The sequence below is a fragment of the Eschrichtius robustus genome, chromosome 19 (assembly GCF_028021215.1).
Source record: "Eschrichtius robustus isolate mEscRob2 chromosome 19, mEscRob2.pri, whole genome shotgun sequence".
NCBI lineage: Eukaryota > Metazoa > Chordata > Mammalia > Artiodactyla > Eschrichtiidae > Eschrichtius > Eschrichtius robustus.
Window position 1 is genome coordinate 62,264,606 of NC_090842.1, and position 27,434 is coordinate 62,292,039.

General features: G+C 58.1%; 4 protein-coding genes across 13 annotated transcripts; 1 reads left to right on the forward strand and 3 right to left on the reverse strand.

The window, feature by feature from the left end:
* Positions 1 to 1,149: 1,149 nt before the first annotated feature.
* RPL18 (ribosomal protein L18) lies at positions 1,150 to 5,170 on the reverse strand. The gene is made up of 7 exons (XM_068529400.1): positions 5,066 to 5,170; positions 3,762 to 3,848; positions 3,284 to 3,391; positions 2,653 to 2,751; positions 2,083 to 2,206; positions 1,853 to 1,922; positions 1,150 to 1,267 (listed from the first exon to the last, which is right to left on the reverse strand). Exons 1-7 carry the CDS (start codon positions 5,066 to 5,068, stop codon positions 1,192 to 1,194), a joined length of 567 nt encoding a protein of 188 aa, XP_068385501.1. The 5' UTR covers positions 5,069 to 5,170; the 3' UTR covers positions 1,150 to 1,191.
* A 32-nt stretch (positions 5,171 to 5,202) lies between these two features.
* On the forward strand, positions 5,203 to 13,610 carry SPHK2 (sphingosine kinase 2). 7 transcript variants are annotated; one of them, XM_068529390.1, is made up of 8 exons: positions 5,523 to 5,588; positions 5,683 to 5,811; positions 6,376 to 6,530; positions 9,644 to 10,118; positions 10,956 to 11,105; positions 11,222 to 11,316; positions 11,408 to 11,523; positions 11,932 to 13,610. In XM_068529390.1, exons 3-8 carry the CDS (start codon positions 6,492 to 6,494, stop codon positions 13,022 to 13,024), a joined length of 1,968 nt encoding a protein of 655 aa, XP_068385491.1. In that variant the 5' UTR covers positions 5,523 to 5,588; positions 5,683 to 5,811; positions 6,376 to 6,491; the 3' UTR covers positions 13,025 to 13,610. The 7 variants fall into 7 exon arrangements, with proteins under 7 accessions (XP_068385488.1, XP_068385492.1, XP_068385491.1 ...); XM_068529387.1 differs by lacking the exons at positions 5,523 to 5,588; positions 5,683 to 5,811 and adding an exon at positions 5,203 to 5,474; XM_068529391.1 differs by lacking the exon at positions 5,683 to 5,811 and having other exon boundaries at positions 5,501 to 5,588.
* Positions 13,611 to 13,791: 181 nt separating this feature from the next.
* DBP (D-box binding PAR bZIP transcription factor) lies at positions 13,792 to 19,161 on the reverse strand. Of its 2 annotated transcripts, none has more exons than XM_068529398.1 (4): positions 19,023 to 19,161; positions 17,712 to 18,122; positions 15,881 to 16,092; positions 13,792 to 14,289 (listed from the first exon to the last, which is right to left on the reverse strand). In XM_068529398.1, the coding sequence occupies exons 1-4, from the start codon at positions 19,159 to 19,161 to the stop codon at positions 14,074 to 14,076; spliced, it is 978 nt and encodes a 325-aa protein (XP_068385499.1). In that variant the 3' UTR covers positions 13,792 to 14,073. The 2 variants fall into 2 exon arrangements, with proteins under 2 accessions (XP_068385499.1, XP_068385500.1); XM_068529399.1 differs by having other exon boundaries at positions 14,132 to 14,308.
* A 301-nt stretch (positions 19,162 to 19,462) lies between these two features.
* On the reverse strand, positions 19,463 to 25,500 carry CA11 (carbonic anhydrase 11). 3 transcript variants are annotated; one of them, XM_068529394.1, is made up of 9 exons: positions 25,301 to 25,500; positions 25,140 to 25,214; positions 24,244 to 24,386; positions 22,290 to 22,475; positions 21,962 to 22,057; positions 21,733 to 21,805; positions 21,474 to 21,628; positions 21,050 to 21,215; positions 19,463 to 19,803 (listed from the first exon to the last, which is right to left on the reverse strand). In XM_068529394.1, the coding sequence occupies exons 1-9, from the start codon at positions 25,365 to 25,367 to the stop codon at positions 19,463 to 19,465; spliced, it is 1,302 nt and encodes a 433-aa protein (XP_068385495.1). In that variant the 5' UTR covers positions 25,368 to 25,500. The 3 variants fall into 3 exon arrangements, with proteins under 3 accessions (XP_068385495.1, XP_068385497.1, XP_068385496.1); XM_068529396.1 differs by lacking the exon at positions 19,463 to 19,803 and adding an exon at positions 20,163 to 20,291 and having other exon boundaries at positions 25,301 to 25,494; XM_068529395.1 differs by lacking the exon at positions 19,463 to 19,803 and having other exon boundaries at positions 20,301 to 21,215; positions 25,301 to 25,495.
* Positions 25,501 to 27,434: the final 1,934 nt, after the last annotated feature.

The following is a 27,434-nucleotide window of genomic DNA, read 5'->3' on the forward strand; positions in this document are numbered from 1 at the left end:
GAGGACTCTGCTCCCTGAGCGTTCACACCCACTCAGGCTGCTGCAGTGGTGGATGCCCTCCACAGGGGGTTTGATTGTCACGGACTGGGCTACCGGGTTGTTTCTGGCTGTCCTCTAATCAATGCTGACTCCAGCCCGGATTTCTGCCTTAATCCCACTATCTCCTGCTGTCGGACCATCCACTTATTCCTGGACAAGGAACACCCCGCATCTCTCCCTCCCAAGCTGCCCCTTTGAGGATCCTGACCCTGCCTCTGGTGGGTGGTCCCCTGATCCCTGCCAACGAGCAGCCCTCCTTCCAAACCCAGCACCCAGTCGGCTCCCTTTCTCCAGACCACAGCGACCAGCCCTGCAAAGAGAAGGAAGGGGAATAAAGCCAGGCCACTCCCTCTCCCTCCTGCCCTCCCCAGACCCCCGCATTGCGTCCAGGTCTCCAACCCCTACCCCTCATTCTCTTGCCTTTTCAGAGAACAGTCAGATCAAGGGCCTAGAGACCTTTTATTTCTGCGGCTCTTCCGGCCACCTCGCCTCATTCACCGGATTTCTTCCTGGGATCCGGGGAACCCAGCCCCTTATGCAAACACAGGGGGAGGGCTGACACAGGCCCCTGGAGGCAGAGGATGGTAAGGTCCCAGCTCCAGGAATACACTCAACGGCCTTCGCCCAGGCTCTGGCGGCCGGCCTGACTCAGGCTTCGGGGGAGGGGGAGCGCATCACCTATTCCCACGCACGCCCTCCCCCACGGCGGCCCGCCCCATTTGTACTTCGCCGTCCAAGCCCCGCCAGCCATCCCGAGCACAGAGATCCGGGAGGGGAGCGCTGTTCCTTTAAGAGTAAGCGTGGCTAACTCGAAAAGGAAGCAGGTGCGTCGACACCACACCTGGGAAAGAGGTGGGGCTTCGGCCTTGGAGGGCCGCCAGGTCCCAACGGTGCAGCGAGGTCCAAGGGCGCCAACAGGCTTAGGGCAGTCACCACGCACACCTGGGACCGCAGGCTCCGTCCCCCAGCACAGCGGAAGGGGCTCATCCCAAAGGCTGGTCTCCCCAGAAAGGGGCGTGGCAACCACTCCCCCAAACAAAGGCGTTCTCACCGCCGGTTCCGACCATCTTCCTCCCCCCACCCCGTTCCCCAATAATACACAAAAGGCCATTAGCATCCAAAATCTTTTTAATAACAAGGTAGGATCTGGGGTTAGTTCTTGTAGCCACGGCTGGCCCGTCGGCCTCTGGCGCGCTCGAACTTCCGGCCCTTGGAGCGTACATAGGGTCTGCAGGGAGAGAAGGGAGGGTGAGAAGAGGCTCACGTTACAGACAAGTGAGGGACGAGGGATGCCACCGGCTGCCAGGGCCCGCTCGCTCGCCAGCTGGGAGCTCAGCAGAGAGCTGCTTGCTCTAACAGAGCAGCACAGGGGCTGGGAGCTAGGCAGAGAGCTGCTTGCTCTAACAGAGCAGCACAGGAGCTGGGAGCTCAGCAGAGAGCTGCTTGCTCTAACAGAGCAGCACAGGGACACCAGAAGGGCCCTCACTCAACCCAACAGCATCAGTGGTGACACCAAGTCCGCCGCTGGAAAAGCCTGGCAGCGCAGGAAGCGACACTGGCAGGAGTGGCTGCTGGAGCGCCTGCACTAGGCCCCGGGGCCATCCACCCCGGGCGCCCGGCGCTGCACGGAATGCAGGCCCCACCCGAAAGACGGGGACAGGCCCTGGGAAGCCTGCATCTGTAATGCTGGCCGTGAAGGGAGCTCAACACCCGAGGAACAGAGCTTCAGGCAGTCTTGAAGGAAAAGCGGGTAAGAGAGTGGGGGGATATTCTAGAGACCTGCAGGCTGGGGTCCAGGGCTAGGTCTACTCACTTGGTGTGGCTATGCGGGGTTCCTGGGGCCTTGCCGAAATGCCTGTACACCTCTCGGCCCTTGCGAGGACCTGGGGAAGGGAAGGAAGGGGTGGCTCAGGCTGATCTGGGGTGGGGTGGGGTGTCACTGACCTCCCAGGCCTGGGAAGGTAAAGGCTGCTAGCAGTCCCACAGCTCGTGACAGACCCCTCCCACCCCCCTACCCGCCTCGAGCCGCTCAGCCCCACTCACCAGACAGAAGCACGGTGCCACAGCCCTTGGGGGAGTCCAGGGCCAGCTGGTCGAAAGTGAGGATCTTGCCCCCGGCCTTGAGAATGCGGCTCCGGGCGCGGCTGCTCACCCGGAGAGCACACACCTGGGGGACACAGGGGACAGGCGTGGTCAGAGCCCCCCGGACCGCGACCCAGGGGCTGCTGGGGCTGCCTGTCCACTGCCCAGGCCCAGCAGGAGTCCCAGCTGCTTACTCGGCCTCATCACCACCACCACCAACTACTGGAGGAAGCTTCCTGAGTTCACGACAGCCATTCTTACCACTTTACTTCTAGAAATCCCTTTAACACCGCAACCCGAAGCTATTACGTGTAAGGAAACTGAGGCACAAAGAGATCCAAAGCGAACACCATCAGCAGGGCCCTAGAAGGGGCTTGTCCAGGGATACCCGCCATCAACAATGTGAGGGACAATCCCCCCTCCAACCCAGACACGACGCCTGCCTCACCCAGAGGTGAGATGAGCCTGCCGGCACCACGAGAAGTTGAGCCAGGTCCGTAGGACCTCACCCTGAGCACCCCGCCCCCGCACCTTCAGCTTGGGCACCTCCTGGACTCGCACGTCATCGGTCACTGTCCCCACCACCACGGCCGTTTTGCCTTCCCGGCCGGGAAGCTTCATCTTCCGAATCTGCGGGCGTGGGGATGAAATGCACATTAAACAAGTCCCTTCTGGTGGTTAAATCCAATCCCACCCATTCAGCCATCCCAAGAAACAACAGTTGTGTCCCGTTTGGGCTAAACCTACCCATGCCACACCTCTCAACCTAGCACAAGCCTAATCTCAGGTCCAGTCTGGGAAAATCTCCAAAGAAAATACAAACAGATTCTTCCACGGATCTCTCCTACAGAAAGCTTCTGACACAGAAGACACTCTACAACTTGAAACCTCAAGAAGACCTCATAAAGCCACTGTAACCCGCCCCCAGACACACACAATGAGAAGGAAAATGAGACCAAGAGACCAAGCCAGTCCAATGCCCCCACTATTCAGCTACAGTCAGAGGGTCAGAGCTCTGCACCCACCACTGGATGAGGTTAAGCCAGCTGATAGCCAGGCTGCTACCAGAGAGCTCCAAGCCCGCCCCTCCACCCGAAGTCCAGCTCCAGACATGATCCAGTCGCTCCCCAGGCTGGCTATGCCCTCCGCATCAGCCCCTCACCATCCGGGAAAGGGACAGAGGTGGCCGGTTGGTGCGACTCATGAACAACCTCTTCAGCACAACTTGATTGAAGGTGGAGTTGGTTCGCCTGGCCAGAAACCTGTACAGCTGGAGGGGAAGGAAAATGCAAATGAAAACCCAGGGCAGCCCACCACCCCCCTCCCTCCCAGCTTTCTAACAAAGGGGCAAACAAATGACTTAGGGCTTTCCCCATCCCGTTAAGCCCAAGGGAGAGAGCTGGCCTAGGTCCCTCCTGGCCAGGGACCCAGAAAATCCCCCTCCCCACTCCCCTGCGGTAAACCAGCCCAGAGGCTGAAAACACTGGAATCTCCAGAAGCTAAGGGAAAGCAGCAGAGATTCGAGCCTGCCCTGCAGGCCCCTGCGAGGAGCCCGGGACCAATACCAGCATGGAGGCTCTAGAACTTATATTGATATTTCCAGGGTGGCCTTGCCCAGGGGTCTTAGGCCCCAACCTCACCTTGACTAACAGCCTTAAGTAGATGTCCTGGCTCCTGGGCTCCTTGCGTCGAACCTTTCGGTCCTTGTTGTGGCGGATGTCAACTCCCTGCCGGGGTGAAGGGAAGACCATGAACCCAACTCTGATCTGGCAAATTCCTCACCCCATAAACATTGTTATTCCTCACCTCTGAGAAACAGCTAAAGCCCCAGTCTCTGGAGACAACAAATCCCAGACCACCATTGGGAGCCCTCTGGGAAAATACTTAAAACTCCCTGGGCCTCAAGTGACTCCTTTGTTTTAAAAAAAAAAAAAAAAAAAGGAGGGGGAAACCTAATTCTACGCAAAAAGCCTTCAACACATGGCACACAGCACCGTGAAAGACCTTAACACAGCAGCCGCGTTAACTCAAGTTTCTACTTTTTTAGAAGCTGTATTTTTCAACAACGTAAGTATTATTTAAGCCCCCATGCGTGGAGCGCTATCAGAAACAGTTAAACCAAGGGCAGACTTCAAGTTCTTATAAAGGCAACGACCCTTTTTTCTATAACTTACTCTGCACAGACCAACCCTAGAACGACCCCTTTATTAAGTGTAGTTTCCCAGAGTAGTGCTAAAACTGAAGGGAGCCCACGATTTCCAGTACACCCCCTGCCTGCTTTCCTGCAAGTTTTTCAGGCTGTGTCATGAGTTATAAAGAACTACCTAATTATTAATAGTTCTCATTTATCCAGCACTTAATGTACGCAGGGACCCGTGGTGAGCACTTCCTCTGACTTATTTCTTCTCGAACTCACATCTTTGAGGCATAATTACTGGGTCTCCAATTAACAGATGCTTTCTGTGCACAAGAATGATGATACGGTAGGTAGGGAGTTGAGACTCGAACGGAAGCCTGCCTGGCCCCCAAACCCGGGCACCGGACGCTTGACACCCCCCCCCCACCCCGCCCCAGAACCCAGCTTTTCAGGCTGGGGAGTGACGGATCCAGGGACACCACAGGCATGAATGGCTGTGGGACCAGCGCGTGTCCGAATCCTGGCTCCGCCACTTACTGGCACTGTGACCCCGGTCATATTACTTAACCTCCTTGCCCCTCAATATGGTCATCTATTCGATGGGACCTATAATACAGGATTATGGGAGGGGCGGGAGGTTGAGGACTCCCATCCCTGGTCTTCGGGCTCCCAAAATAGCTCCCCACAGCGGGAGTCGCCTCCTTCGAACACCCTGGAACCCCTGCCTCACTCTGGAACGTCCCCAGCTCGAGACTGCGGCGGATGGCAGCGGATGGTCAAGCCCCGAACGCCGCAAAACGCGCTTACCATGATGGCGCCTCCTCCTTAGCCAGGTCCGGAAAGAGAGAACAGAACCAGAATGGGCGGGGAAAGCCTTCAGCGAGTGGCGCCTACGTGACGTCACACGGGCGCGACGCGGCGCTCTACTGCTCTACTCGTGTCTCTCTATGGTGAATCGGAGGACCAGCTAGATGGGCGATTCCGGAATTGGGTGGAGGAACATCTAAAGGGGAACAAGCGCTACGCCAAGGAGCACGTCGGAGGCCTCTCTGGCCCTATGCAGTCCCTGTTCTTGATAGTCTTCCGGCAGAAGGGGATCTCGGAGCCAGAGAGATGTCGCGCGGAGCTAGGAGGACGTGTCGCGCGGTGACGCTCTGGCCCGACGCCGAAGGCCTCTCTGTGGCTCCCGGAGGACCTAGAGGGCCGAGTATTGGAGGTGAGGAGGCGGGGCTGGCGGGGCTAGTCGGGACCTCGGGAAACCTCTGACCTCAGGCTTTGGGCGTTTCCTTATCAGGCTCACATCTGCCCTATCTCGTGCTGCGCTTCCCAGGTGCGGCCGCAGCTCGGGAAGTCTTATTTGAGGTCTAACCCGAGATCTTCTTGCTGCAGTCCAGTCTATGGCATCCTGTATTTCCACCTTTTAGGTTCAGCTTCTCCCTCTGCCCCCGGATGACCCTTCCCTGAACCCTACTCAGCCCCTGCCACCTGGAGGCTGCTTTTCCCAGCCAAGAGATTCAAGTGGCCCAGAGGGTTCGGTTTGAGGGATGTGCAAGGTACTGGAGCACAGAGGAGGCAAGCTGAGGCCCCCGGGGCTTGGGGGATGGGGTGGAGAGAGGGATAAGTAAAAAACTCCTGAAAGAGGGGAGGAGAGACTCAGAGAGAGGGAGACAGAGATTCAAAGAGGAGGAGGAATGGAGACCCAGAAGGGGAGTGGGGGAGTGGAGAGAGACCAAGGGTGGCGAAATGGTGACCCGGGGAGTTAGAAGACCTAGAAAGAGAGGGAAGGTGGAGATCCAAGGAGGAGAAGAGACAGAAAGATGGTGATACTATCTGTAACCGAATTCAATTCTTGGCTTTGCTACTTACTAATGGTGTGACCTTGGGCAACCTCTCTGTGATTTTGGGCCAGTCGTATAACTTCTCTGTGCCTTACTTTCCTTATCTGCAAAAAGGGGCGTCTATTGCTGTTATTAGCCCTTACTGGATGGGACCAGATGGACTGGTTGGGGCAGTGATGAAGCTGACTTGTCCACTCGTTTTCGTGGAAGCCCTGCAGCACTTCTAGCTTGGCCTCCTTTCCTCTGCCCTTCATGCTCCTACTTACCTCTCCTCCACAGAGCCACAGGCCAGGCCTGCACCATGAGGCCTGACTCCTTGTCCACACCACCCTCCCATGGCCTCCGACCCAGGGCCAGGGTCTTGCTGATGTGATAACACAGCAGAGGGCCTGCAGATGCATGGACACCTTGAAGCAGAGGAGCAGCAGGACCAGGTAAGGGTCCATCTGGAAGTCCAGATCACCATACGATGGAACACAGTTTCCTTCTCTCTTCCTTGTCCCTGTTCCTTGGTCTTTGAGTCCCAGCCTCTTTGATTACTGTATCTGTCTTTCTTTCCCCTGGAGCCCTAAGCACACGCACTGTGTTTGCCTGTCTCTCCATCTTTCTGGGTTTCTGGCCCTCTCTCTCCCTGGGTCATTTTTTGGCACATGTTATCTGGTGCTGTTGCTGTTCTCAGTTGAACACTAGGTACATTGATTGGCAATAAATGAAGTTCATCCTCCATTTATCTGTTTCTAGCGAGCTCAGTCCCTATCTCCTTCAGCATGTGTCTTTGTCTCTACAATTCTGTTTCTAGGTCACCTGATATTATTCTTGCCTTGATTTCTTTCAATTTCATCGTGTCTTTGCCTCTCTGTACCTCTCTGTCAACATCTTTGCTTTCTGTCTCTTGGCCTCAGTTCCTCTCAGCCTCTAACATTCTCTCTGTCCCTCACCCCTGACCTAGAGGTCTCTCTCAGATACTCCCAGTCTCTCTCCTGAGTCTCTGTCCTACCATGTAACTGGGTCATTCACTGGGCAGATATTTATGTCATGCTGCCCCCACGCTGGCTTGTGCCCATGGTAAATAGTTTGTGAATTAATGAACCTCTCCTCCCTGGTTTTCATTCTGAAAGTGTCTGTCCCCATGTCTCGCCGTGTCCATCATTTTCTGGGTTTTCTTATGTCCTTACCTTGCACATTCTTTTTTTTTTTTTTTAATTTATTATTTATTTTATTTGTTTATTATTTTTGGCTGCGTTGGGTCTTCGCTGCGTGGGCTTTCTCTAGTTGCGTGGGCTTTCTCTAGTTGCCGCGAGGCATATGGGATCTTCCTGGACCGGGGCTCGAACCCATGTCCCCTGCATTGGCAGGCGGATTCTTAACCACTGCGCCACCAGGGAAGCCCACCTTGCACATTCTTAATTCCATTGTCTTTGTCTCTTTGTTTGTATCTCTGCTTTTCTTTATGTCTATCTCTCTGACTCTCTGTAACTGTCTGAAAAAGAGACAACACTCTCTTCAGGTCTCTTATTGCCTCTGACTCTGGTTCACTCTTCCCTTTTACTGTTTTTGCATATCTCTGGGTCTGTGTTATCTGTGTTAGGGTTATTCTCTATCTGCAGTTAAAGACCTTCTCCCCCTTGCCCCTTCTCTTTTATAAAGTCAAAGGATGGGAGAGGTCCGCTTGCCCTCAACAAAGATGGCGACAGGGGCGCTGGCCCTGTCTCCGTGAAGCCGCCTCCGCTGCGCGTGTGCCCTCACCTACAATGGCGGCTGATCTCGCGAAGCGCGATACCCCGCCCAGTTCTCCCGCTCTCCCGCGGCAGGCCCCTGCGCCAAGCTCGCGAGTCTGCTGGCCCCGCCCCCGCACGCTCTTATTGGTGCAACTTAGGCTGGCCGCGCGGCCATTGGCTGAGCGGATGCACACCCTCCCCCCACCCCTGGGTCTGATGGGGGCACTTGGTGCTGACTTGGGTGGCCGCCTGGAGGAGGATCCGGCGTGTGAGGAGGGTCTGGGGTGTCGGGACAGGGACCCGAGTCAGGACGACTGAGGGAGCAAGAGGAACAGATACGCAGGCCCGGGACTTGGGTACTAGGGGTGTGGGATGGAGATGGAGAACCAGAACCAGGACTGAGGGATCCAGGAATGAAAACCCAGGTCTGGAACTGGGTTCTGGAAATGGGGTGGGGATGGAGGGCCGGGACCCGGGGAACCGGAGACAGACACTCAGGCTTATGGATTGGGGGGACCTATGGATGGAGACCCAGGCCCTGGTCTGGGGTACATGGAGGGTGGAGAGAATGGAGACCAGGCCAGAGACCTGGGGACCTAGGGACCAAGGCGCAGGCCCCAGGACTGGGGGAGACCTAGGGCTCTAAGTGGGGGGGGGGGGCAGTCAATGCAAGTTTAGGGGTGGGGCTTGAAGAGCTGCCCAGGGTAGGGGGCAGAGGTGGCTCCTGAGAGTGAGTCCACAGATGGGGGTGTGTCTGGGGCAGTTCTGCGCCTGGGGAAGGTGAGGGGCAGGACTGATAGGTGACTGGGTGGGCGGGGCAGTGGGGAACAAAGGTGAGCTGGAAGGAGGAGGCAGAAACTGGGCAGAGGGCAGGGGGAGGGGACCTCAGGCCCAGTTCCCACTCTCTCCCTGGAGAGCAGGCGGCCAGACACCCAGGTCAGTGCTTGAGGTCCAGCTCTTGGCTCCTGTCCCTTGCAGGTGCCTGCATGTGGCTCCTCTACCTCTCTGACCCCTTAGTTGCTCCATGTCACACCCCTTTCTCAGTTTCTCCAGCTACTACATCCCCTACCTTTTGCCTCTCCTGTCTGCTTTTTCTCTCCTAACTCTGTTGTCTGACTCTCAGAGGGCCTCTGGAGCCCCTAAACTCTCACTCTGCTCTCTAAGTATCTTTCATTACACTAGGTTTCATCTCACTGAAGCTGTTTGTCTCCGAGTGTTTCTCTGGCTCTCAGACCTTTTTCTTTGTGTCTGAGTGCCTCTTCCTTGTTACTTTCTCCATCTGGAGTTGACTCTGTGTGTGTGTGTGTGTGTGTTGTGTTTTTCTCTATCTTTACATGTCTATGTATATGTCTCCACCATCCTGATCTCTCTCCTTTGCATTATTTTTCTCCAAAGTCCTTAATCGTCATCCAACACGATATGTATTTTATGTCTTTACCTTGTTTTCCTGTCTTCCGATTAGAATATAAACTCCACGAAGGCAGGGATTTTCGTCTGTTTCATTCCCTGCTGTGTTTGCTGGGCCTGGCACCATGATTGGCACATAGTACTGAATAATTATTTGGGGAATAAAGGAATGAACGTTTGCATGCCTGGGCGTGGACCCTGCAGGATGCTGCCCTTCCTGTCCAGCTGACCTCTGCCCTGTGTCTGACCTCTGCCCTGTGTCCTCAGTCTTCCCACACTTTGTCTGGGCCTGTCTCTGGTGCTCCCATCTTGCCTGTCAGCACCCCTCATTGTCTCCTCTTATCCACAGGCCCTGCCCCTGCTTCCCTCTGCCCACCATGGGTGTCCTGGACTCTGACTCCTACCCTCCTTCCTCCCCACAGAGGCCAGAGCAGGAGCTGACCTGGAGCTGGGGCCACAGGCCTAGCAGCGCCCTGGACAGGGTCAAGGCCATGGCCCCCCCACCGCCACCGCCATTGACCGCCAGCACCCCACTCCTGCATGGCGAGTTTGGCTCCTACCCAGCCCGAGGCCCACGCTTCGCCCTCACTCTCACACCACAAGCCCTGCACATACAGCGGCTGCGGCCAAAGCCTGAAGCCCGGCCCCGGGGTGGCCTGGTCCTGCTCGCTGAGGTCTCAGGCTGCTGCACCCTGCGGAGCCGAAGCCCCTCGGACTCAGCAGCCTACTTCTGCATCTACACCTACCCGAGGGGCCGGCGTGGGGGCCGGCGCAGAGCTGCACGCACCTTCCGGGCCGACGGGGCGGCCACCTATGAGGAGAACCGTGCTGAGGCCCAGCGCTGGGCCACTGCCCTCACGTGTCTGCTCCGCGGACTGCCACTTCCTGGGGACGGGGGTGAGGCGCTGGGCAGCCTCTCTGTCCTAAGGCCACCTTGGTGTCTCCTCAGATCTCCCTCTGTGGGCATCTCTGTCTCTACTTTTCTGTGTGTCTGTCTGTGTGGTGTGTCGCTCTGGGTTCATACTGAAAGAGTGATGCACAGACAGGGATGGGCACAGAAGGCAAAATCCCAGGCAGAGAAGGATTTGTGTGTGCTGCTCTCATGAGATTTCTGTCTCTGTCCCCTCCCCCCTTCCATGGGTCCTGACCACAGATGAGTCAGAGGCTCCCGGGCTGGTGAGAGCAGCCAAGTGAGACACGCTCAGTCACCACTCTGGATGACAGGCACTCGCAGAGGTCCCCTGGGGCGTCTCAGGAGCCCAGAGATGGCATCTAATCCAGCTGTGGGGATTCAGAGGAGGCTTTCAGGCAGAGGGCCCCACCTAGGCTACTCAGTTGGCACAGGAAGGTAAAGGTTCCAGGGTCCCCAGCTGGTGGGACTTCCTTGGTCCTGGCTGGCTGGGGGTGAGGACCGCACAGTGGAATAACCTGTTCCTGGGTTCCAGGTGTTTGGGGGTGTGGAAGGTGGAAACCACAGCTCTCCTCCCACCCGTGAGTCCAAAGGGCACTGGGATTAGACACCGAATCCCTGCCTTTGTCTCAGCACCTGGGACGGGGGTGGGCTGTACACCTGGGCCTGAGCTGGTGAGGCCGGGGAGAAAAAAACTTTCAACTCCCAGCAGGTTTTGATGCCAGCCCTCCACCACCTCCACTGGAGGCTATTTGCATTTACCGTTTCTGAGGTGAGGGGCTTGGTTCCCTGACCTCTGTAGACTCCTTCTCCTCTCTCTGCAGAAATCACCCCCGACCTTCTGCCAAGGCCTCCCCGATTGCTCCTATTGGTCAATCCCTTTGGGGGGCGGGGCCTGGCCTGGCAGTGGTGTAAGAACCATGTGCTGCCCATGATCTCTGAAGCGGGGCTGTCCTTCAACCTCATCCAGACAGGTAAGGGCAGTGTCATGATGGAGGCGGGAGCTGGGGGCTAGGACTCCTGAGTCCTGGGGAGTGGTGGTGGGTCAGGGGTGGAACAGCCTGCCTCACTTCCTGGTTCCCCACCTTAGAACGACATAACCACGCCCGGGAGCTGGTCCAGGGGTTGAGCCTGAGCGAGTGGGATGGCATCGTCACCGTCTCCGGAGATGGGCTGCTGTATGAGGTAGGGCAGGACCACCCTGCCCCAAGCCTGAGCCCTGGGGGACTGCGGAGGCCAGGACCAACACGCAGGTGTCTGGTCTCCCACCCTCCAGGTGCTGAATGGACTCCTAGAACGCCCCGACTGGGAAGAGGCCGTGAAGACCCCTGTGGGCATCCTCCCCTGTGGCTCGGGCAACGCGCTGGCAGGAGCCGTGAACCAGCATGGGGGGTAGGTGGGAGGAGCCCTCCTGGGATAACAGGGACCTGGCACATCTGCGCTACATCTTCCCCTCAGCCAGATCAGTCCGGCTGAGGGATGCTCCCCACACCCCCCAGACATTTTTGCCTGTCTTGTTCCTAGCTGTCTCCCTAGTGCCTAGAACTGTGCCTGGCACACAGGAGGCACTCAGTGAATGCTTATGGAATGAAAGAACTGACAGGGAACCTGGGTCAGTAAGAAGAGTCCGTCTGGAGGTGGCCAAATGGCTGCGGGCAGGCCCCGGGACATGCCCGGCCTCCTCTCCCCATTGTCCGCTGCCCCACCCGTCTGTGTGTTTTTCCTCCCCGCCTGGCACTGTGTATCTCACCCAGCCTGTTTCCTCTTTCCCGCTGTATCCGTCCATGTGTGACTGTGAAGGTTTGAGCCGGCCCTGGGCATTGACCTGCTGCTCAACTGCTCCCTGCTGCTCTGCCGGGGTGGCAGCCACCCGCTGGACCTGCTCTCCGTCACTCTGGCCTCCGGCTCCCGCTGTTTCTCCTTCCTGTCTGTGGCCTGGGGCTTTGTGTCAGATGTGGACATCCAGAGCGAGCGCTTCAGGGCCCTGGGCAGTGCTCGCTTCACCCTGGGCACGGTCCTGGGCCTCGCCACACTGCACACCTACCGTGGCCGCCTCTCCTACCTCCCTGCCACGGTGGAGCCCGCCTCACCCGCCCCTGCCCATGGCCTGCCACGTGCCAAGTCAGAGCTGACCCTAGCCCCCGGCCCAGCCCCACCCGTGGCCCACTCACCCCTGCACCGCTCAGTGTCTGACCTGCCCCTGCCCCTGCCTCAGCCTGCCCTGACCTCCCCTGGCTCACCTGAACCCCCGCCCATCCTGTCCCTCAACGGTGGGGGCCCAGAGCTGGCTGGGGACTGGGGTGGGGCTGGGGCTGCTCCACTGTCCCCAGACCCACTGCTGCCCTCGCCCCCCGGCTCCCCCAAGGCAGCTCAACTCTCACCCATCACCGAGGGGGCCTCAGAAATGCCAGCATCCTCTGGGCTCCCGCCTCCCACCCCTGATGCCCGGGTGGCCATCTCTGCTGGGGGCCCACCTGACCACCTGCTCCCTCCTCTAGGCACTCCACTACCCCCAGGCTGGGTGACAATGGAGGGGGACTTTGTGCTTATTTTGGCCATCTCACCCAGTCACCTGGGGGCTGACCTAGTGGCAGCGCCCCACGCGCGCTTTGACGACGGCCTGGTGCACCTGTGCTGGGTGCGCGGTGGCATCTCACGGGCGGCGCTCCTGCGCCTGTTTCTGGCCATGGAGCGCGGTAGCCACTTCAGCCTGGGCTGTCCGCAGCTGGGCTACGCTGCGGCTCGTGCCTTCCGCCTTGAGCCGCTCACGCCCCGCGGCGTGCTCACGGTGGACGGGGAGCAGGTGGAGTACGGGCCGTTGCAGGCGCAGGTGCATCCCGGCCTCGGTACTCTGCTCACGGGTCCTTCAGGCTGCCCTGGGCGGGAGCCTTAACTCCAACCAAGCTTGGAGCTCGCCCGGAGCGGGGCTTACATTCCTGAGGGGGCGGAGCCTGAGCTAGGGGGCGTGGTGTGGCTGCTAGAGTCAGGGCGGAGGCTACAGTGGTCCTGCCTGGTCTCAGGATTGCGCCCTACCCTAGGGGACCAGAGGTGATGCTGGAGGATGTCCCGAATTCCGGGGGTTGGGGCCCTGACGGTCACGGAGAAGTGGGCTCGCCCCAAGGGTAGTGCCTGATCAACGAGGGCGGGTTCACTCCAGACCCTCGAGAACGGCTCGTAGAAAGCCAGGTCGGCTGAGGGCGGAGCCTGTCTTAACGCGTAGTCCAGTGACGTGACCTGGAACGTACGGGCTGGGGAGGCCTTAGATAACTGGACCCGTCTACTCCGGTGCCTCCACCAAGCTGGCCAATCAGCCCAGGAGGGGCAAGTTCCCCGGGCGGCGCTCCGATTTGCACTAATGTCCCTCCCCCCGTGGGTGGGGGCGGGGAAGTTCGTTTCCTCTGTCTTTTGTGCGTCCCCTAGCCCCAGTCTTCAAAGCAATTGAAAAGGTCTATGCAATAAAGGTAGTGGCTTCATTCCTCTCAGGCCCTCGCCCCTTCCTCCATCCAGCAGCCCGTGGGAGGGAACAGACTCTAGGCACTTCCAGCAGCTCCTGCCTTTTATGGATCGAAGCCCAGACCTGCCCATGGACTGCGGCCAGCGTGACCCGCTGGCCTTGAACTGGGGCCAGGGAGCTGCCTCCTCCCCCACGACAGCTGGCTCTGGGGTTCTCAAGATTTATTCAGGATCGTGTTAACGGAGGCGGTGGGAGGATGGGGTCCCCGACGTGCCGGGGGGCACACACTGAGGACCTTCCCCGCCCCCACGAGGGAGCGGGGAGGCTCACTTTTTCTTAAAAATATAAATGTATTTATCTGCATCATCACATCCCTGGGGCACCCAGCTGGCCGGCCCGTGGGCCACAGGGCGGGGAGGGAAGAGGGCGTCAGGGCGCAAGTCTGAGCCAGGAGGAGGAGAGCTCCGCCTGTTGGGGTGGGGGCGGCCTCACAGGGCTCCGTGCTGGGCCTGGTAGCGGGACAGCACGGCGCGGTAGTGGGACAGCTCCTGGCGCACGGCCACCACCTCCTGCCGTAGCAGGGCGTTCTCCTTCTCCAGGAAGGCCGCCCGCACCGATATCTGGTTCTCCTTGAGCCTCCGGGCGTCGCGGGACCGCTTGGCTGCCTCGTTATTCTTGTACCGCCGGCTCCAATACTTCTCGTCCTGGATGGGTGGGAAAGCACTGAGGTCCAGAGGGGCCCCGGCCCAGCGAGAGAAGGGAGGAACAGCTTTGCTTGTGCCTTCAAGGACCAGAGTGCACTTAAGAAACCGCGCCCCCCCCAACCCCCGGGCTGCTTCTCACCCAGCAGTGGGGCCTAAAGGATACCCCATCTCCCCTGAATGGGTACCCAAGGGTCTGGCCTTCTAGGGCCCCGGTTGCTATGGACAGCAGGCCCCTAGCAACAGCTAAGGCATGAGATAGCCTCCCACCCCAAGCAACTGAGCTTCAAGTCTCCACTGTGCAGAGCAGGCCCAAGCTCTTCTCACTTGACAAAAGGCCTGCAGTTAGCTCCTGGTTTGCTAAGGATTCTTGTTCCCTAGCAACAAGACCTTCAGGGTCTGAAGACTTCTCCCATTGAAAAGCACTGCCCTATACATCACCTTTCCAGATCCTGGTTGCTAAGGAAAGCCTAGGTTCCCTACTGATGGGGTTTGGTGTCCCATAAAATCCTCTCAGAGCTGGGCCCTTTTGACCTTGCTGCCAAGGCAACCTCACCCCTCCTCAGCGAACAAAAGTGAGGTGTAAGTGGTCCCAATGACCACAGCCAGTCTCTGACCCACTGGCTTTGAATAGAGGCCAGGGAGCTGCCTCCTCCCCAACAGTCCCTGGTTGCAAAGGGGTCTATCCTGAGACCTCCCCACACCATTATGTTCAGAGTTCTCCAGTCCTGGAATTTGGCTGTGGAGGAGGACCACTCCTTAGTACAAGGACCACCCAGAGCTCTGAAAGATGCCCCTCCATCCCCATTTCATTAAAGCCTAGTCCCTGCTTGCTAGGGTAAACCCATTCCCTAGCAACAGGGCCTCATGGCAAGAGAAACCACTGGTCTAGATTTGGTTTACAGGCCAGTACTCACTGCTTCAAGTAGTTGTGTCTTACACAAGGACATGCCAAAGTCTTGTGAGACAAGCCCAGGTACTTCTTGTTAGGGAAGAACCCAGGACTGACAAAGACAGAATGCTACAGAGATGCAGTCACTGCCCAAAGCACCCCAAATCAGAATGTGGCCCTGGCCGCTAATGAGAACCTGAGGCCTCTTACCAGTGAGTCCAGAAAACAAGGCCTAGAGGGGCTGGCAAAGTCTTCATCCTAGGCGGATGCAATCGCCCTGAAGGATGCCCCAGATCAGAGATTAAAGGACCAACCCCTGCCTAGTTGGCTGCTCAGAAGAAACAGGCTGATATCACATTCCTAAAGAATGCTATCCTTAGCAACTGGGCCTGGTAGAGCCTGAAGCCTGCCCCAATGAGGGTGTTGGGTCCAACCGATAGGAGAAGCTCCAAGCCTGTAAAACTGGTCCCATCAGTGCTGGCTGAGTCTGAATCCCACAATGATACGGTTTTCACAAATCTCAAGCCCAAACCTCTGTCCCTGTGCAGCCCCTGGCCAAGGAGGACTGATCCTTGGCTGTAAGTTAGGAGAATGTGAGAGCTAATCCCAAGTGAGAAACCCAGGTCTGACTAAAGAAAGGGCCATCCCTGGCTGTGGAGCCAGAACCCACGAAGCCTGTGTCCTACACCCAGCAATGCTCACCTTCTGCTCCTCTGGCACCTGGATCTTCCGCGCCTTCTTCATGATTGGCTGGGGCTTAAGTTCCTCCTCTGAGAAGCGATGTCTCCGAGGGTCAAAGGTCTCATGGCCGGGAATGCTTGACAGGGCTAAATCAGCTGGGTCAGGTTCAAAGGTCATCAGCACCTCCACCGTGTCTGGGTCCACAGGGCTGGGTGTGTCCCGAGAGGTCAGGCCTTGGGGAAATAGAATGTGCCGCCTGAGTGTGTATTTATTTTGGGGAGGGGATTCCCAGAGGCTACCCCCTGCTCAGGTACCATATCCACCACAAGGAAGGCCCTTATGGGGTTTAACGTAAAGCCCGCCAGGGATCAACCTCCCTAATATAAAATATGAAGGTTCCTTAAGCCACAGAGATGCTCAGAAATCATGAAACCAGTTCCACTTTTACACACAGGAAAACTGAGGCCCAATCATACGTGACTTGCCCTAAGTAGCACAGGAACCTGAATTATTGCTTCTAAAACCTCAGGACTTCAGAGTTACAGTGTTATCTTCCTTCTCTATAGCCCTACCCTTCTTAACTGAATCCCCAACCAAAGCCTCGACCCCCGGCTGTTCAGGGAAAAGGAATTTAATGCACCGAAAAGACCTCAAGTTAGCTCCTTAAGAACTACTAAGTCCAGAGTTAGGGACGAGAAGCATAAAGGGCTCTGAGGTTCCAGGTTGGTTCAAGCATAAGAGCGGCCTGTACCTTTAAGAGAGAGCCAGCTGGGGGCAACTCAGGACACAGGTTCAGGGCCGAGTCACGTGCTGGCGCCTGCTTTCCCGCCCCGCCCCCCTGCCGCCACGGGCGCCCTCATGTTCCCCAGTCCCGCCCCCTCCCGCGTGACCGCGCGTGCGCGAAGCACGAAGCACGGAGGAGGGAGGAGAGGGCTCACGTGGCGCGGGAATGTGCGACTGGGAAGGGGAGGGCCCTGGTCCTGCCCGGAGGTCGGACCAGGAGCAGGTGTGTCCAGGAATCCCCGACCTGCAGTCCGCCCCTGGCTACCCCAAGGTGCCCGAGGGAGCACACCTTTCCTCTTGCTCCCTGAGGTCTCCCAGCTCGAACCTCTCAACCGCCAAGGAGCCAGACCCCTCTGCTCTCTAGGGAACACTCGAGAACCGACCCCCTCGATATTCTCAGGCCCCAAACGTCCTAGCCACTAGGATATACACGATTCTGGGACCCCAGGCCCCTCCCCCAGGAATATAGAAAGCTCGGTCCTTGCCGCAATGGAAGACGCAGGATGAAGGTCCCTTCTGAAGGACTCCGGGACCCGGGGCGCCAGCCCCTCTCCACTGGGGGGGGGGGGGCCGAGGAGGCAGGGCTGCCAGTCCCTTTTGTCCTGGGGAAACAGAAGTCTGTGCCCGGCCCTCGTCTTCCTCCCTCGTAGAGGGCCTAGGATTTCCGGTCCTATCCCAGTTCCACCGCTTCCTGGTCCAGATTCTGGGGTGCAGTCCACTCCCCAGTAAATAACTCCAGTGTTCTGGGATCCCAATCCCTACTCCTCGAGTATCCAGAGCCTTTGTCCTCACGTCCCACGTAAAAATTCACACGACCTCACCACTGGGCAGGCTTCCTGGAACTTGGGGTCCCAAGTCCCTCATCTCCTATAGTTCCAGGATACGCAGTCCCTGATCCATTAGGGGACACAGAATCCGGACTCCTCTCTCGACATCTCCCGATTAGGGGACCCGGAATTCGGGCATGCAGCCCCAGTCCCACCGTCCTGACCCCCAGATTCTCACAGCCCCGCCCCCTGGAGTCCAAGCCCCGCCCAACCAGGGCCCTGCCCCGCCCCAGCCGTCGCACCTGCGCGGTGGCCGCCGGCGGCCCCGAGGGCAGCCCGGGCGGGGGCGTGCCCGGGCGAGGAGCGAGGGGAAGCCGAGCCGCAGGAGCCGGGCCCCGGGGAGGGTGCAGGTGTGCGCACGGGCGAGGGCGCTGGCGACGGGCCGCCGGGGGGCGGCGGGCTGGGAGGGAGCCCATGCTCCAGCAGGAAGGCGTCCAGGTCCACGTACTCCACGTCGCCGAACGGCAGCGTCCGCTCCCACAGTAGCGGCGCCAACAGACCCGGGCCGGGCGCAGCCCCCGGGCGTCCCCGTGGGGACCCGCCGCCCACTACCGCCCCAGCTGAGGCATCCGCCGGTCCCGCTGGCTCCAGGCCCGGCCCGGGGACCGTGGCTGCCGGCGGGGTCGCCTTGCGCTCCTTTTCCTTCAGCAGACCTGCGGGCCAGGGAAAGAGCGGGCAGGGTGGGGAGGAGGAGGAACACGGAGATGAAGAAGCGACTCCGAGAGGAGAGAGACACGAGGAACGAGGGGATGGAGCCCCACACCGCAGAGATCCAGAGAGAGGGGGGACAGAAGGGAAGTGGGTGAGAGACCCGGGAGGGAGGGCAAACACCCAGAGAGAGGAGGGGACAGAGGCTCAGAGAGGGAGAGAGACCCAGAGAGAAAAGACAGAGACGGGGGCGGCGGACCGAGAAAGGGATAAAGAGAGGAAGAGAGACTCAGAAAGAGGGGAGGACAGGGACGCAAAGAGAGAGATGGGGACAGAGACCCAGGAAGGGATAAGAGACACAGAAGGGGGATGGAAGTTCAGACAGAGGTAGGTGGAGGGTTGGGCAGGAGAGATTTTAAAAATGACAGCTCTGTTAATTCCTCTGTAATCTACAACCCCCCCCCCCACTCTCTGCGCACTGTACCCCCTCCTCCCTGCCCCCACACTCTAAGGGGCAGGAAGGGGCTCTATTCCTGGGGCACATTCCTCATCCCTAGACTCCATGTGACCCCAGGAGGCCCCGCCCAAGCCCGTGTAACAACCGTGTGAGCATCCGACACACCCCCCTCCCTTCTCCCTGGACCCCAGGGGTCCAGACTCTCGGAACCAAAAGGAAGAGGGGGCTGGGGCCTAGAGTCTTGAGTCCTGGGAATGGACAGGCATGAGAACCGGTACTTTTGGGTCCTGGGTGCTGAGGGATCTAGGGGCCTAAACAGCTAAGTACAATATTTGGGTAGGTAAAGGTTGGGAGGATGGACTCTTGGCACGTAGGAGGTAGCTGTGGACCCTCCCGGCACTAAGGGAGCAGGGTGACTGAGTTGGGCGAGATGGGGGCTAGAACTCACAGCTGGCTGGCTCTTTGGGCTTGCTGGTCCCCTGCAGAAGGCTCCGCAGCCCAAGCAGCGCTCCCCCGCCAGGGGGGGCCCCGGTCGGGCTGCCCAGCAGCAGGGGGGCCGGAGTCCTGTCGCTCACGGGCCGCGCCATCGCCCGGCACCTGCCCGCAGGCTCACGGGTTCATGGAGAGGCGAACAGCTGGCTTGCCAGTCAGCAGCACACTCCTGTGGTTCGGGCGAGTGTCTGCCCAGGGGCGGGCGAGCGTAGCTTGCAAGCCTCCAGTATCCAGAACACTGCAAATCCTAGGAGCGACGGGGATTTGCAGTCCTCGGTGCAGAAACGTGCAACTCAAGAGGGTCCCAGGAGACCATACAGTCTGGGTGAGGGGCTGATCAAATCAGGCGGCCGGCTCTTTGCAACCGAGGGTTCAAGGGGACACAAGGCGCTCCTTCTACAAGGTGGGCGAGCCTGGCTCTTGCAAAATCTGCAGCCCTCTCCAAGGAAGGAGCTTTGCAATCTGCACCAAGAGGTGTGCGCGGAGGGCCGGGGAGAGGGCAGGAGGAGGCGGCTGCCTTGAGGCGTGGCCAAAGCAAACTTCTTTCGCGGAAAAAAAAAAAAAAAAAAAGCCAAACCAAAACACCCGACGCCACAGCGCGCACCCCTCCTCTCGGCCCCCGCCCGACTCCGGCCTTGCACCCCAGCCGCGTGCCTCCCTCCGGCTGAAAGCGCGGGCCAATCGCGTCTTGACCCCTCGAGACGCACAGCCAATGGGACCCCTGGATCCGCCAAGTCCTGGGAGTGCGAGAGAGGGTCTCAGTGCGTGAAGTTACCTTGCCTTTTGGAGAGAGGCGGGACCCTGACCTACATTCACCCAATGGGAGACGGCACTGGGGGCGGGACCGTGACCCAGTTCGGGCCAATGAGGCAGACGGGAGGGGGAAGCACATGGCTTTGCGCGTGCTGCCTGACGGGGAGGGTGGGAGGGGAGAAGAGCCGCTTAAAGGAGCCACGAATCCAAGTGACTGGTGAAACGGGAAGCCAAAAAACCGAGTAGTGGGGTTTAGGAAGAGGGAGATTGGTTTCTAGAAGAAGGCTGCTATTCTTTAATACCCAAATATTTCCCCGCCGCCCCTAGAATCAGACCACTGAGATACAGGAAGTATTCTGTCCCTTTAATAGCTTTGTTTTGGGGGTGACTCCCCTCCCCTTGTGGGGAGGCTTGGGAAAGGCAGGCGCAATCCTCGATGGGGAGTCTCAGCGACCATGGGGGGTACCATCCACTGTAAGATGACACGGGTTGGGGGCGTTAGTTTAAGGCACGGTAGGATGGACCCTTAAGGGAGCATGCAGGGGGCGGGGATGGTGGGGTGGGCCGCCCGGGGCTCTACCACAGGGAGGGCTGCGAAGGGGGAGCCGGAATGTACCAGGTTGAGAAGCTGGGGGAAATGGTCAGTTATACTGCACTGGGCTGAACCATAGGGAGGCAGCAGGAGGGTGGAATAGGGACATCCGGTTTCAGCATTAGGTGGAACTACGTGAAGGTATTCATGGGGGGGGGGGGTATGGGCTGTACCATGTTGAGAAGCCAGAGAGGTAGACGTTAGATCACTGGGCTGAACCACGAGGAGGCAGTGGGGGGGAAAGGGGATTGTACCATGTTGTTTCTCAGTATGGGAGGTGGGTTGTACCACATGAAAACAGGGAAAAGGATTCGGGCTGTACCATTTCGGAAAGCCATAGTAATAGGCACCACGGACCAGTACTTGATCGTACCATTAGGAAACCAGGGGGCTCGGGTTATACACCAAGTTGCAAGCAGCGAAGAAGACAAATCATGGATCAGCAATGGTCTATGACCGGGAGGTGGGCTGTACCACTTTGACACAAAGGGGGAAGGGAGAAAGAGCGAGTGAGAGCTCAGGAGGCTGGATCATACAGAGCAGCAGAGGGGGCTAGGACTGTATCATATTAAGACACCAAGGGGAGACACATAGGCGGGTTAGACCAAGACGTGGAGGGGGTGCAGACTGGATCATACCATGCAGGCGGTAGTTGGGGCCTCGACAGCGCCTCTCGGGGTGCCGGGGGTCCCTGTTGCCCCTCAAGGCCCTGTGGGCCAAGGGCTGCAGGGGCCGGCCGTTACCGCTGAGGCTCTGGAAGATCTGGGACGGAGGATTCTGGCTCAGGAGTCTCAGGGAGTGCATCTGCCGTGGAAGGGGGGGTGGGAAACTGGGAGTGAATAATGAATGGCTCTGGTGACGTCACGCAGGAAGCCCGGCCCCCGAGAGCGGGTGGGCGGGGTCTTGCTCAGCCCCCACCAGACTCTCCAGGGTTGTCAGACTCTCGAATCCCCTCCAGTTCCCTGTCGACCGGGGGTAGGAGGGTAGGTGAGGCAAGGGGACACCCAGGCCAAGGAACGGGTTGGGGGTGGCAGGGAGGGGGCAATGGGCTGCCAGGGTCACCTGGAGGGAGGTGATATTTAGGGCCCTGTCAATGAGGATCCAGGTAACAGTCTCCGAGCAGGGTGGGGTGCTGAGAGAGCCCTGATAGGTGATGAAGCCAAAGGATTCGGGGAACAGGAGCTCCAGGCTCAGGTCTTGAAGAAAGTAGGCATCATCTGCGGGAATATCAGGTCAGAGTGAAGAGGGGTGCCCCTGCTGAACTCCCCTATGTGCACACCCGACCCCCACCCTCTCCACCCTCCAATGCCCAGGGACTTACTCTTGTAGGAGATGCGGGTGATGGTGTCACGGTTAAGGAGGCGGCTAAGGAACGGGTTTGAGCTACCAGCCACCTGTGTGGAGGTATGAGGTGAGGAGATAGGAACCCAGAAGTCCAAGCCCCCAACCCCTTCCTCCCCTAGGACCCCGGAGTCTGGGCCTTCCAGCCTCCCTCTTCTCAGACCCCAGGTTCCAGCCCCTCCCTCCCTCCGAATCTTGCCTGGGCTCACATTGACAAAGAGGCTGAGAATGGCCAGGCCATTGGGGCCCCGGGAGGCTGTGCTGAGGTTCCCATAGAGTTCTTGGTTGAAGTGGATGAGCTGCACCTGCGAGGGGAGCACAGAGAGTGGGGTCCCCTGGCAGACAGGGGGGACAGAATGGGCAATGGGTGCAGCTCTGGGCCTTTGGGGTTCCAAGTCAGGTTAAGGATTAGTGTTCAGGGTTGGGGGGGGTAGTTCTGTGGAGGAGGATGGGATGAGGCATTAAGAGGAGGGTGAGGTGGGAGGAATTGGGTCGACTCAGGGTGAAGGTCGAGGGTCAGAGGTTAGCAGGCATCACCTCAGCAGAGAAACCCTGGTGGTTGATCCGGTGTTCAGAGCCAGCTCCGTCACGCGCTCCAAATAGCAGCCGCAGTTCACTGAGTCGGTGGCTATAAAGGAGGGGCCCCCCAGACACATTGACCACAGGCCGGGGCGCAGGCAGGAAGGAGACATGGCGACCGGTGTTGTACAGGGTTCCCCGGAGCTGTGGGAGAGGTGGAGGCCTTCATAGGGATGCAGAGAGAAGATCTTTTCCCTACTGTTTTCCATTCGTACATTTCCCTCTGCCAACAAACATTTAATCATTCAGCATAGTCTGAACACTACTGTCTTTCCAGACTCTGGGCTGGTCCATGGTAGGTGCTCAACAGTGGTGAATTTAATTAACAAATATTTATTGAGCTGCTACTATGGTTGCCAGGTTGCCAGGAAAAGAGCAATGAGCAAGTAGACAAAAATTCTGGGCCTCATGGAGCTTCTGCTCCAGTGGAGGAGAGAAAGACAATAAATTCTGAATCATATAAGTAAATGCTTAGTTAATTACATCCTGTGCTCACACTGGGGAGAACTGGGAGTTCTGTTAAAGTATAATGGGAAACCCAGGGAATTCCTTGGCAGTCTAGTGGTTAGGACTCTGCACTTTCACTGCCAGGGTTTGGGTTCAATCCCTGCTCGGGGAACTGAGATCCTGCAAGCAGCACAGCCAAAAAAAAGGAGGGGGGGGACCCATAGATTGGGATGGGGGTGGGGTGTCAAGAAAGGCTTCCATGAGGAAGTGACATTTGAATGGAGACCTGAAGGATAAGGAGGGGTTAGTTGCAAGGAGCAGGGAGAAGGGCATTCCAGAAGGGAGAACAGTCAGTGCAAAGCCCTGAGATGGCCTATTTTAGTGACAGTGAAGAAGCCAGTGGGACCAGAGCCCAGTGAGCAAAGGAGAGAGTGGTGATGGGAGCCAGATGGTGCACAGCCTTGTGGGCAAGGATGGGGTATTTTGTATTTTTATTTAAATAACTGAATGTATATAACACCCATGGCACAGTGCCAGGCACATGCTAAGTACTGTGTGAGCGTGTGCTGTTATTACTTGTCCTAATAGAAGGATTTTGAGTAGGAGAGAGTGATATGATCTGGTTTGTGTTTTTAAACATCTCTCTAGCTGTGGGATGGAGAATGGACTGCAGGAGGCAGAGAAGCAGGCCAGCAAGGAGGCTATGGCACCAGTCCAGGTGCAAGACGATGGTGGGAGCAGTGGAGGGACAAGAAGTGAAATGCTGTTTAGCAAGGAGACTAGAAAGGACATGGATGGGAAATGGGAGTGAGGGAGGAAATGGGATGGGGAATAGCTCTGAGACTTTTGGCTGAGTGAAAGGTAGTGCCACCTCTTATAAGAAATGGTATTGTGGGACTTCCCTGGTGGTCCAGTGGTTCAGACTCTGCGCTTCCAGTGCAGGGGTTGCGGGTTCGATCCCTGGTCGGGGAAGCAAGATCCCACATGCCGCGGGGCGCGGCCAAAAAAAAAAATAGAAATGGTATTGCAAAGCGGGCAAGAGCATGGATTCTGGGACCACACTGCCTAGGTTTGAATCCCAGCCCTGGCACTCTCTAGCTGTTTGACCTCAGGTAAGTAACTTAACCTCTCTGTGCCTCAGTTTCTGCATCCATAAAATAAGGATAATATTAGTACCTATTTCATGGGGTTGTTGTGAAAATTAGAGGATTTATCAAGTTTGAAAACAGTGCCTGGCACACTGAGTCTGTTTTACCACTGATTCTAAGAGATGGGAAGACTAGGAGCCATGTTTGAGGAGGGAACAATTGGTGATCCACTGTGGAGTGTAAGTAGCCTCCTCTCCACCCATTGTGTTGTAGGCCTCCTTCCCCAAGGCTAGCCTCCCAACTCAAAGCCCTACCCCCCACCTCCACTCAGGCCCAGCCCCAGTGGATTTGGTAACCCCGCCCTCCAGTCCCCTTACCTTCTCTCCGCCTGTGCTGAGTCTCAGCGGGGGCAGAAAGGGGTCATAAAGGACCCTCTTCAGCTCCACATCCACGGGGCTCTGTCGCTTCCCCACAGCACACAGACTCCAGGCTGCGTTCACCAGGCCCCAGAAGGGAGGCCCTGGGAGCAGGGGTGGGGCAGGGAGGAAAGGGAGTCAGAAATATGGACTGGATCCCAAGGCTGGGATCTGCTGGGAAGGCTGTGGTCTGGACTCCTTGGATCCCAGGAGACGAAGGGCTGGGAATCTGGACTCCTGGCTTTGAGGGAGGAGGGGGCTGGGATCCAGAATCCTGGGTCCTAGAAGAATCTTGGAGGAGCTTCCTAAGGACCGCCCCGGCCCCCCCAACACCTCAAGTCTCTTTGATCAAACCTCTCTTAAATTGTCATTGGGGAAGGAACTACAACTCCCAGCAGGCCGTGAGACTGCCAGCCTACCCATCCAGTGCCTGCCTTCCCCAGAGCCCATGGGAGTTGTAGTTCCTTTGGTCCCCCCGTCCCACAGCCGGATAATGAATGTAGTGGGGAGGAGGAATTGCAAGAGAGGGCTGGACGAGGTGGGCAACGGGGCCACTGAACCTCTGGTTCTCAGTAGGAGCCAGGACCTACCTGCCTCTTTCCCAGGAAACACACACACACTTTTCCAGCCCCACACTCCCTTACCTTCCACTCCCTCCCACTCACTACTTGAAATGCGCATGTATAATGTCCCATGCTGAGTCCCTCGGGTTTAGAAGCTGGGCCTCCTGAGGGAGGGAGGAAGGGGATGGGACTCCTGCGTCCTGGGGGGAGGGGGGGCGGGAAGGAGAGAACTCCTGGGTCTCAGGAAGAAAGCGCCCGGCAGCCCAGACTCCTGGGTCCCCGCCCTGGCTGCACCTGGCACGAAGTTTCCCTGGAGATTATCCTTGTAGCTCCACCAGTCGTCGGGGTCAGGTGCGGGTCCGATGTGAGCTGGGGAGAGAGCAGCCTGAACCCCTCTCCTTGGCACCCCTCCCCCACCCCCGTCAGGGGCTCCTGCCCCAACCCCCAGGCCTTACCTGCCGCCCCCAGTGCGGCCCAGAGTAGCAGCGCTCGAGGGGCGTTCAGACGAGCTGCAACCCCCATCCCCGGGAGGCCTCGGGGCGACCCCTTCCCAATGCCCTGGCCCGCCCTCTCTCAGCTTCTTCCTCTCTTTGTGGAACCCCGACCCCACCCGGACTTCCAGCCTTCCTCTCCTACCCACAGGGAGTCCCAGTTCCCCAATTACTGAGGCAGCCGGGGACTGAGACGCCCCCACTCCCCCACCCCGCTCTCCTCTCCTCCCTCTCTATGCCTCCCCTTCCTCTCCTCTTTTCCCGAAGCCTCCTTCTCCCTCTACCTCCCGATCTTCCTACTCCTCTCTGCCTTCTGCTTCTCCCTCGGGTTACCTCTGGGTTTCTGATCCACACCCCCCTCTTCGTTCTCTTTTCATTACGCTCTCCCAAGCCACCTAACTCCATACCTCCATCCTGCTTCTCTCACCTCCGCCTCCCCCTCCCTCTCTCCCTTCTCTGCTCCTGCCTCTCCCTTCTCGCTTCTCCCTTCTCCCCTTCTTCTCCTCCTCACTCTCTCCCTCTCGGCCTCCAGCTCCTCTCTCTCTCCCCACCTCCTCCTCTCCTGCCTCTTCTGTTCTCCGTCTCTCTCTTCTCTCTCCTCCCTTCCTCCCTCCTCCCCCTCCCTCTCTTCTCTCTTGCTGTTATTTAATTTTTCTGTCGTTTGGGAGTGGGGGGAGCTCTCACAGCAGAGAACCCTCCTCCTAGGGCTGGCGTGGGTGTGTGTGGGGGGTGCCCCAGGGGCAGGATGGAGGGGTCGTTGGGGGGCTGGTCCCCAGCTCCCAGCCTCGCTGGGGCCATGGAGGCGGGGGTGGCCCGGACACCTGGGGCCCAAGAGCTGGCAGTTTCCATCCTCCGCAGAAGGGGGAAGGGGGGCGCTTAAGGTGGAGCTGGGAGAGTCCTCGGATGTCTTCCCGCTCAGGGCCGCTGGCCCCGGAGGATCCGGCGTCTCCCAGGTCGCGGGGACCCAGGTTGGAGCCTGCATCAGTGCCTGCAGCCCCCCGCCCAATGCATCACTCGGGCCTCCGCCAGGGGCTCCCTTAACCCGGCTGGGGGATCCCCTGGGAGACTGGCGCGCGATGCGGGCGGCTGACCAGGAGGGGGAGGCAGAGACTTGGAGAGGGAGAGAGAGAGGCTGGAGGAGCCGGGAAGGCAGAGAAGAGAGAGCAGAGGTGAGGTCAGGGAACAGTGGAGGCTTGGGAAGGGAAGGGGAGCCTGAGATGGGTACGGAGAGCCGTGGTGGAGGGAGATGCAGGGTAGAGATGAGAAAGCAGGCTGGGGCGGTTGGGGGGTTGCTGGGGGAGGTGGTGGCGGCAGGAGAGAGAGAGAGACATAGAGAGGGAGACCCCCCAGAATGACAGGGAAAAAATACAAAAGGAGACAAATGCAGATGGAGGCAGAGAAAGAGATACAGAGACCCACAGAGAGACAGATGTAGACACACAAACTTGGAGATAGAAGCAGAGAGACCTAGAGAGAGAGAGAGAGAGAGAGAGAGAGAGGGAAAGAGAGAGTCCCACATACCAGGTTAAAGATGGAAGAGCAAGATGCCAGGCAGGAGGTGTGTGGGGAGAGACAGAAACAGAAAAAGAGATCTAAAGACAGAGCGACAGAGAAACACACACCCAGAGCAAGGGGCAGAGATAGGAGGAGACAGAGAACGAGGCAGACACACGTGCACATCTATAAAGAGACGCACTCATGCAGAGGAAGAGGTATGAACAGAGACCAACAGATGGACAGAGACGGAGAGACCCAGATAGGTGGAGAGAGTCCCAGAAACAGGTCAGCTGACATGAAGGATGAGACTAAAGAGGATTCAGAAACACAGAGGCATTCAGGGATAGAGAATTGGAAATGGACATTCAAGGACCTGTGATGGAGGGAGATGGAGACACCCAGGAGAGTCAGAAATGGAGAGAGACAGAGAAAATGGGAGAAAGGAAGGTATATTCATTACCCCTTGTCACATAACAAATTATCTTAAAACTCAGTGGCTTAAAGCTACAAATATTTATTATCTCATGGTTTCTGAGGGGTAGGAATTTTGGAGCAGTTTAGTTGGGTGGCTCTGGCTCAGATAACAACAGAGAACTCAGAG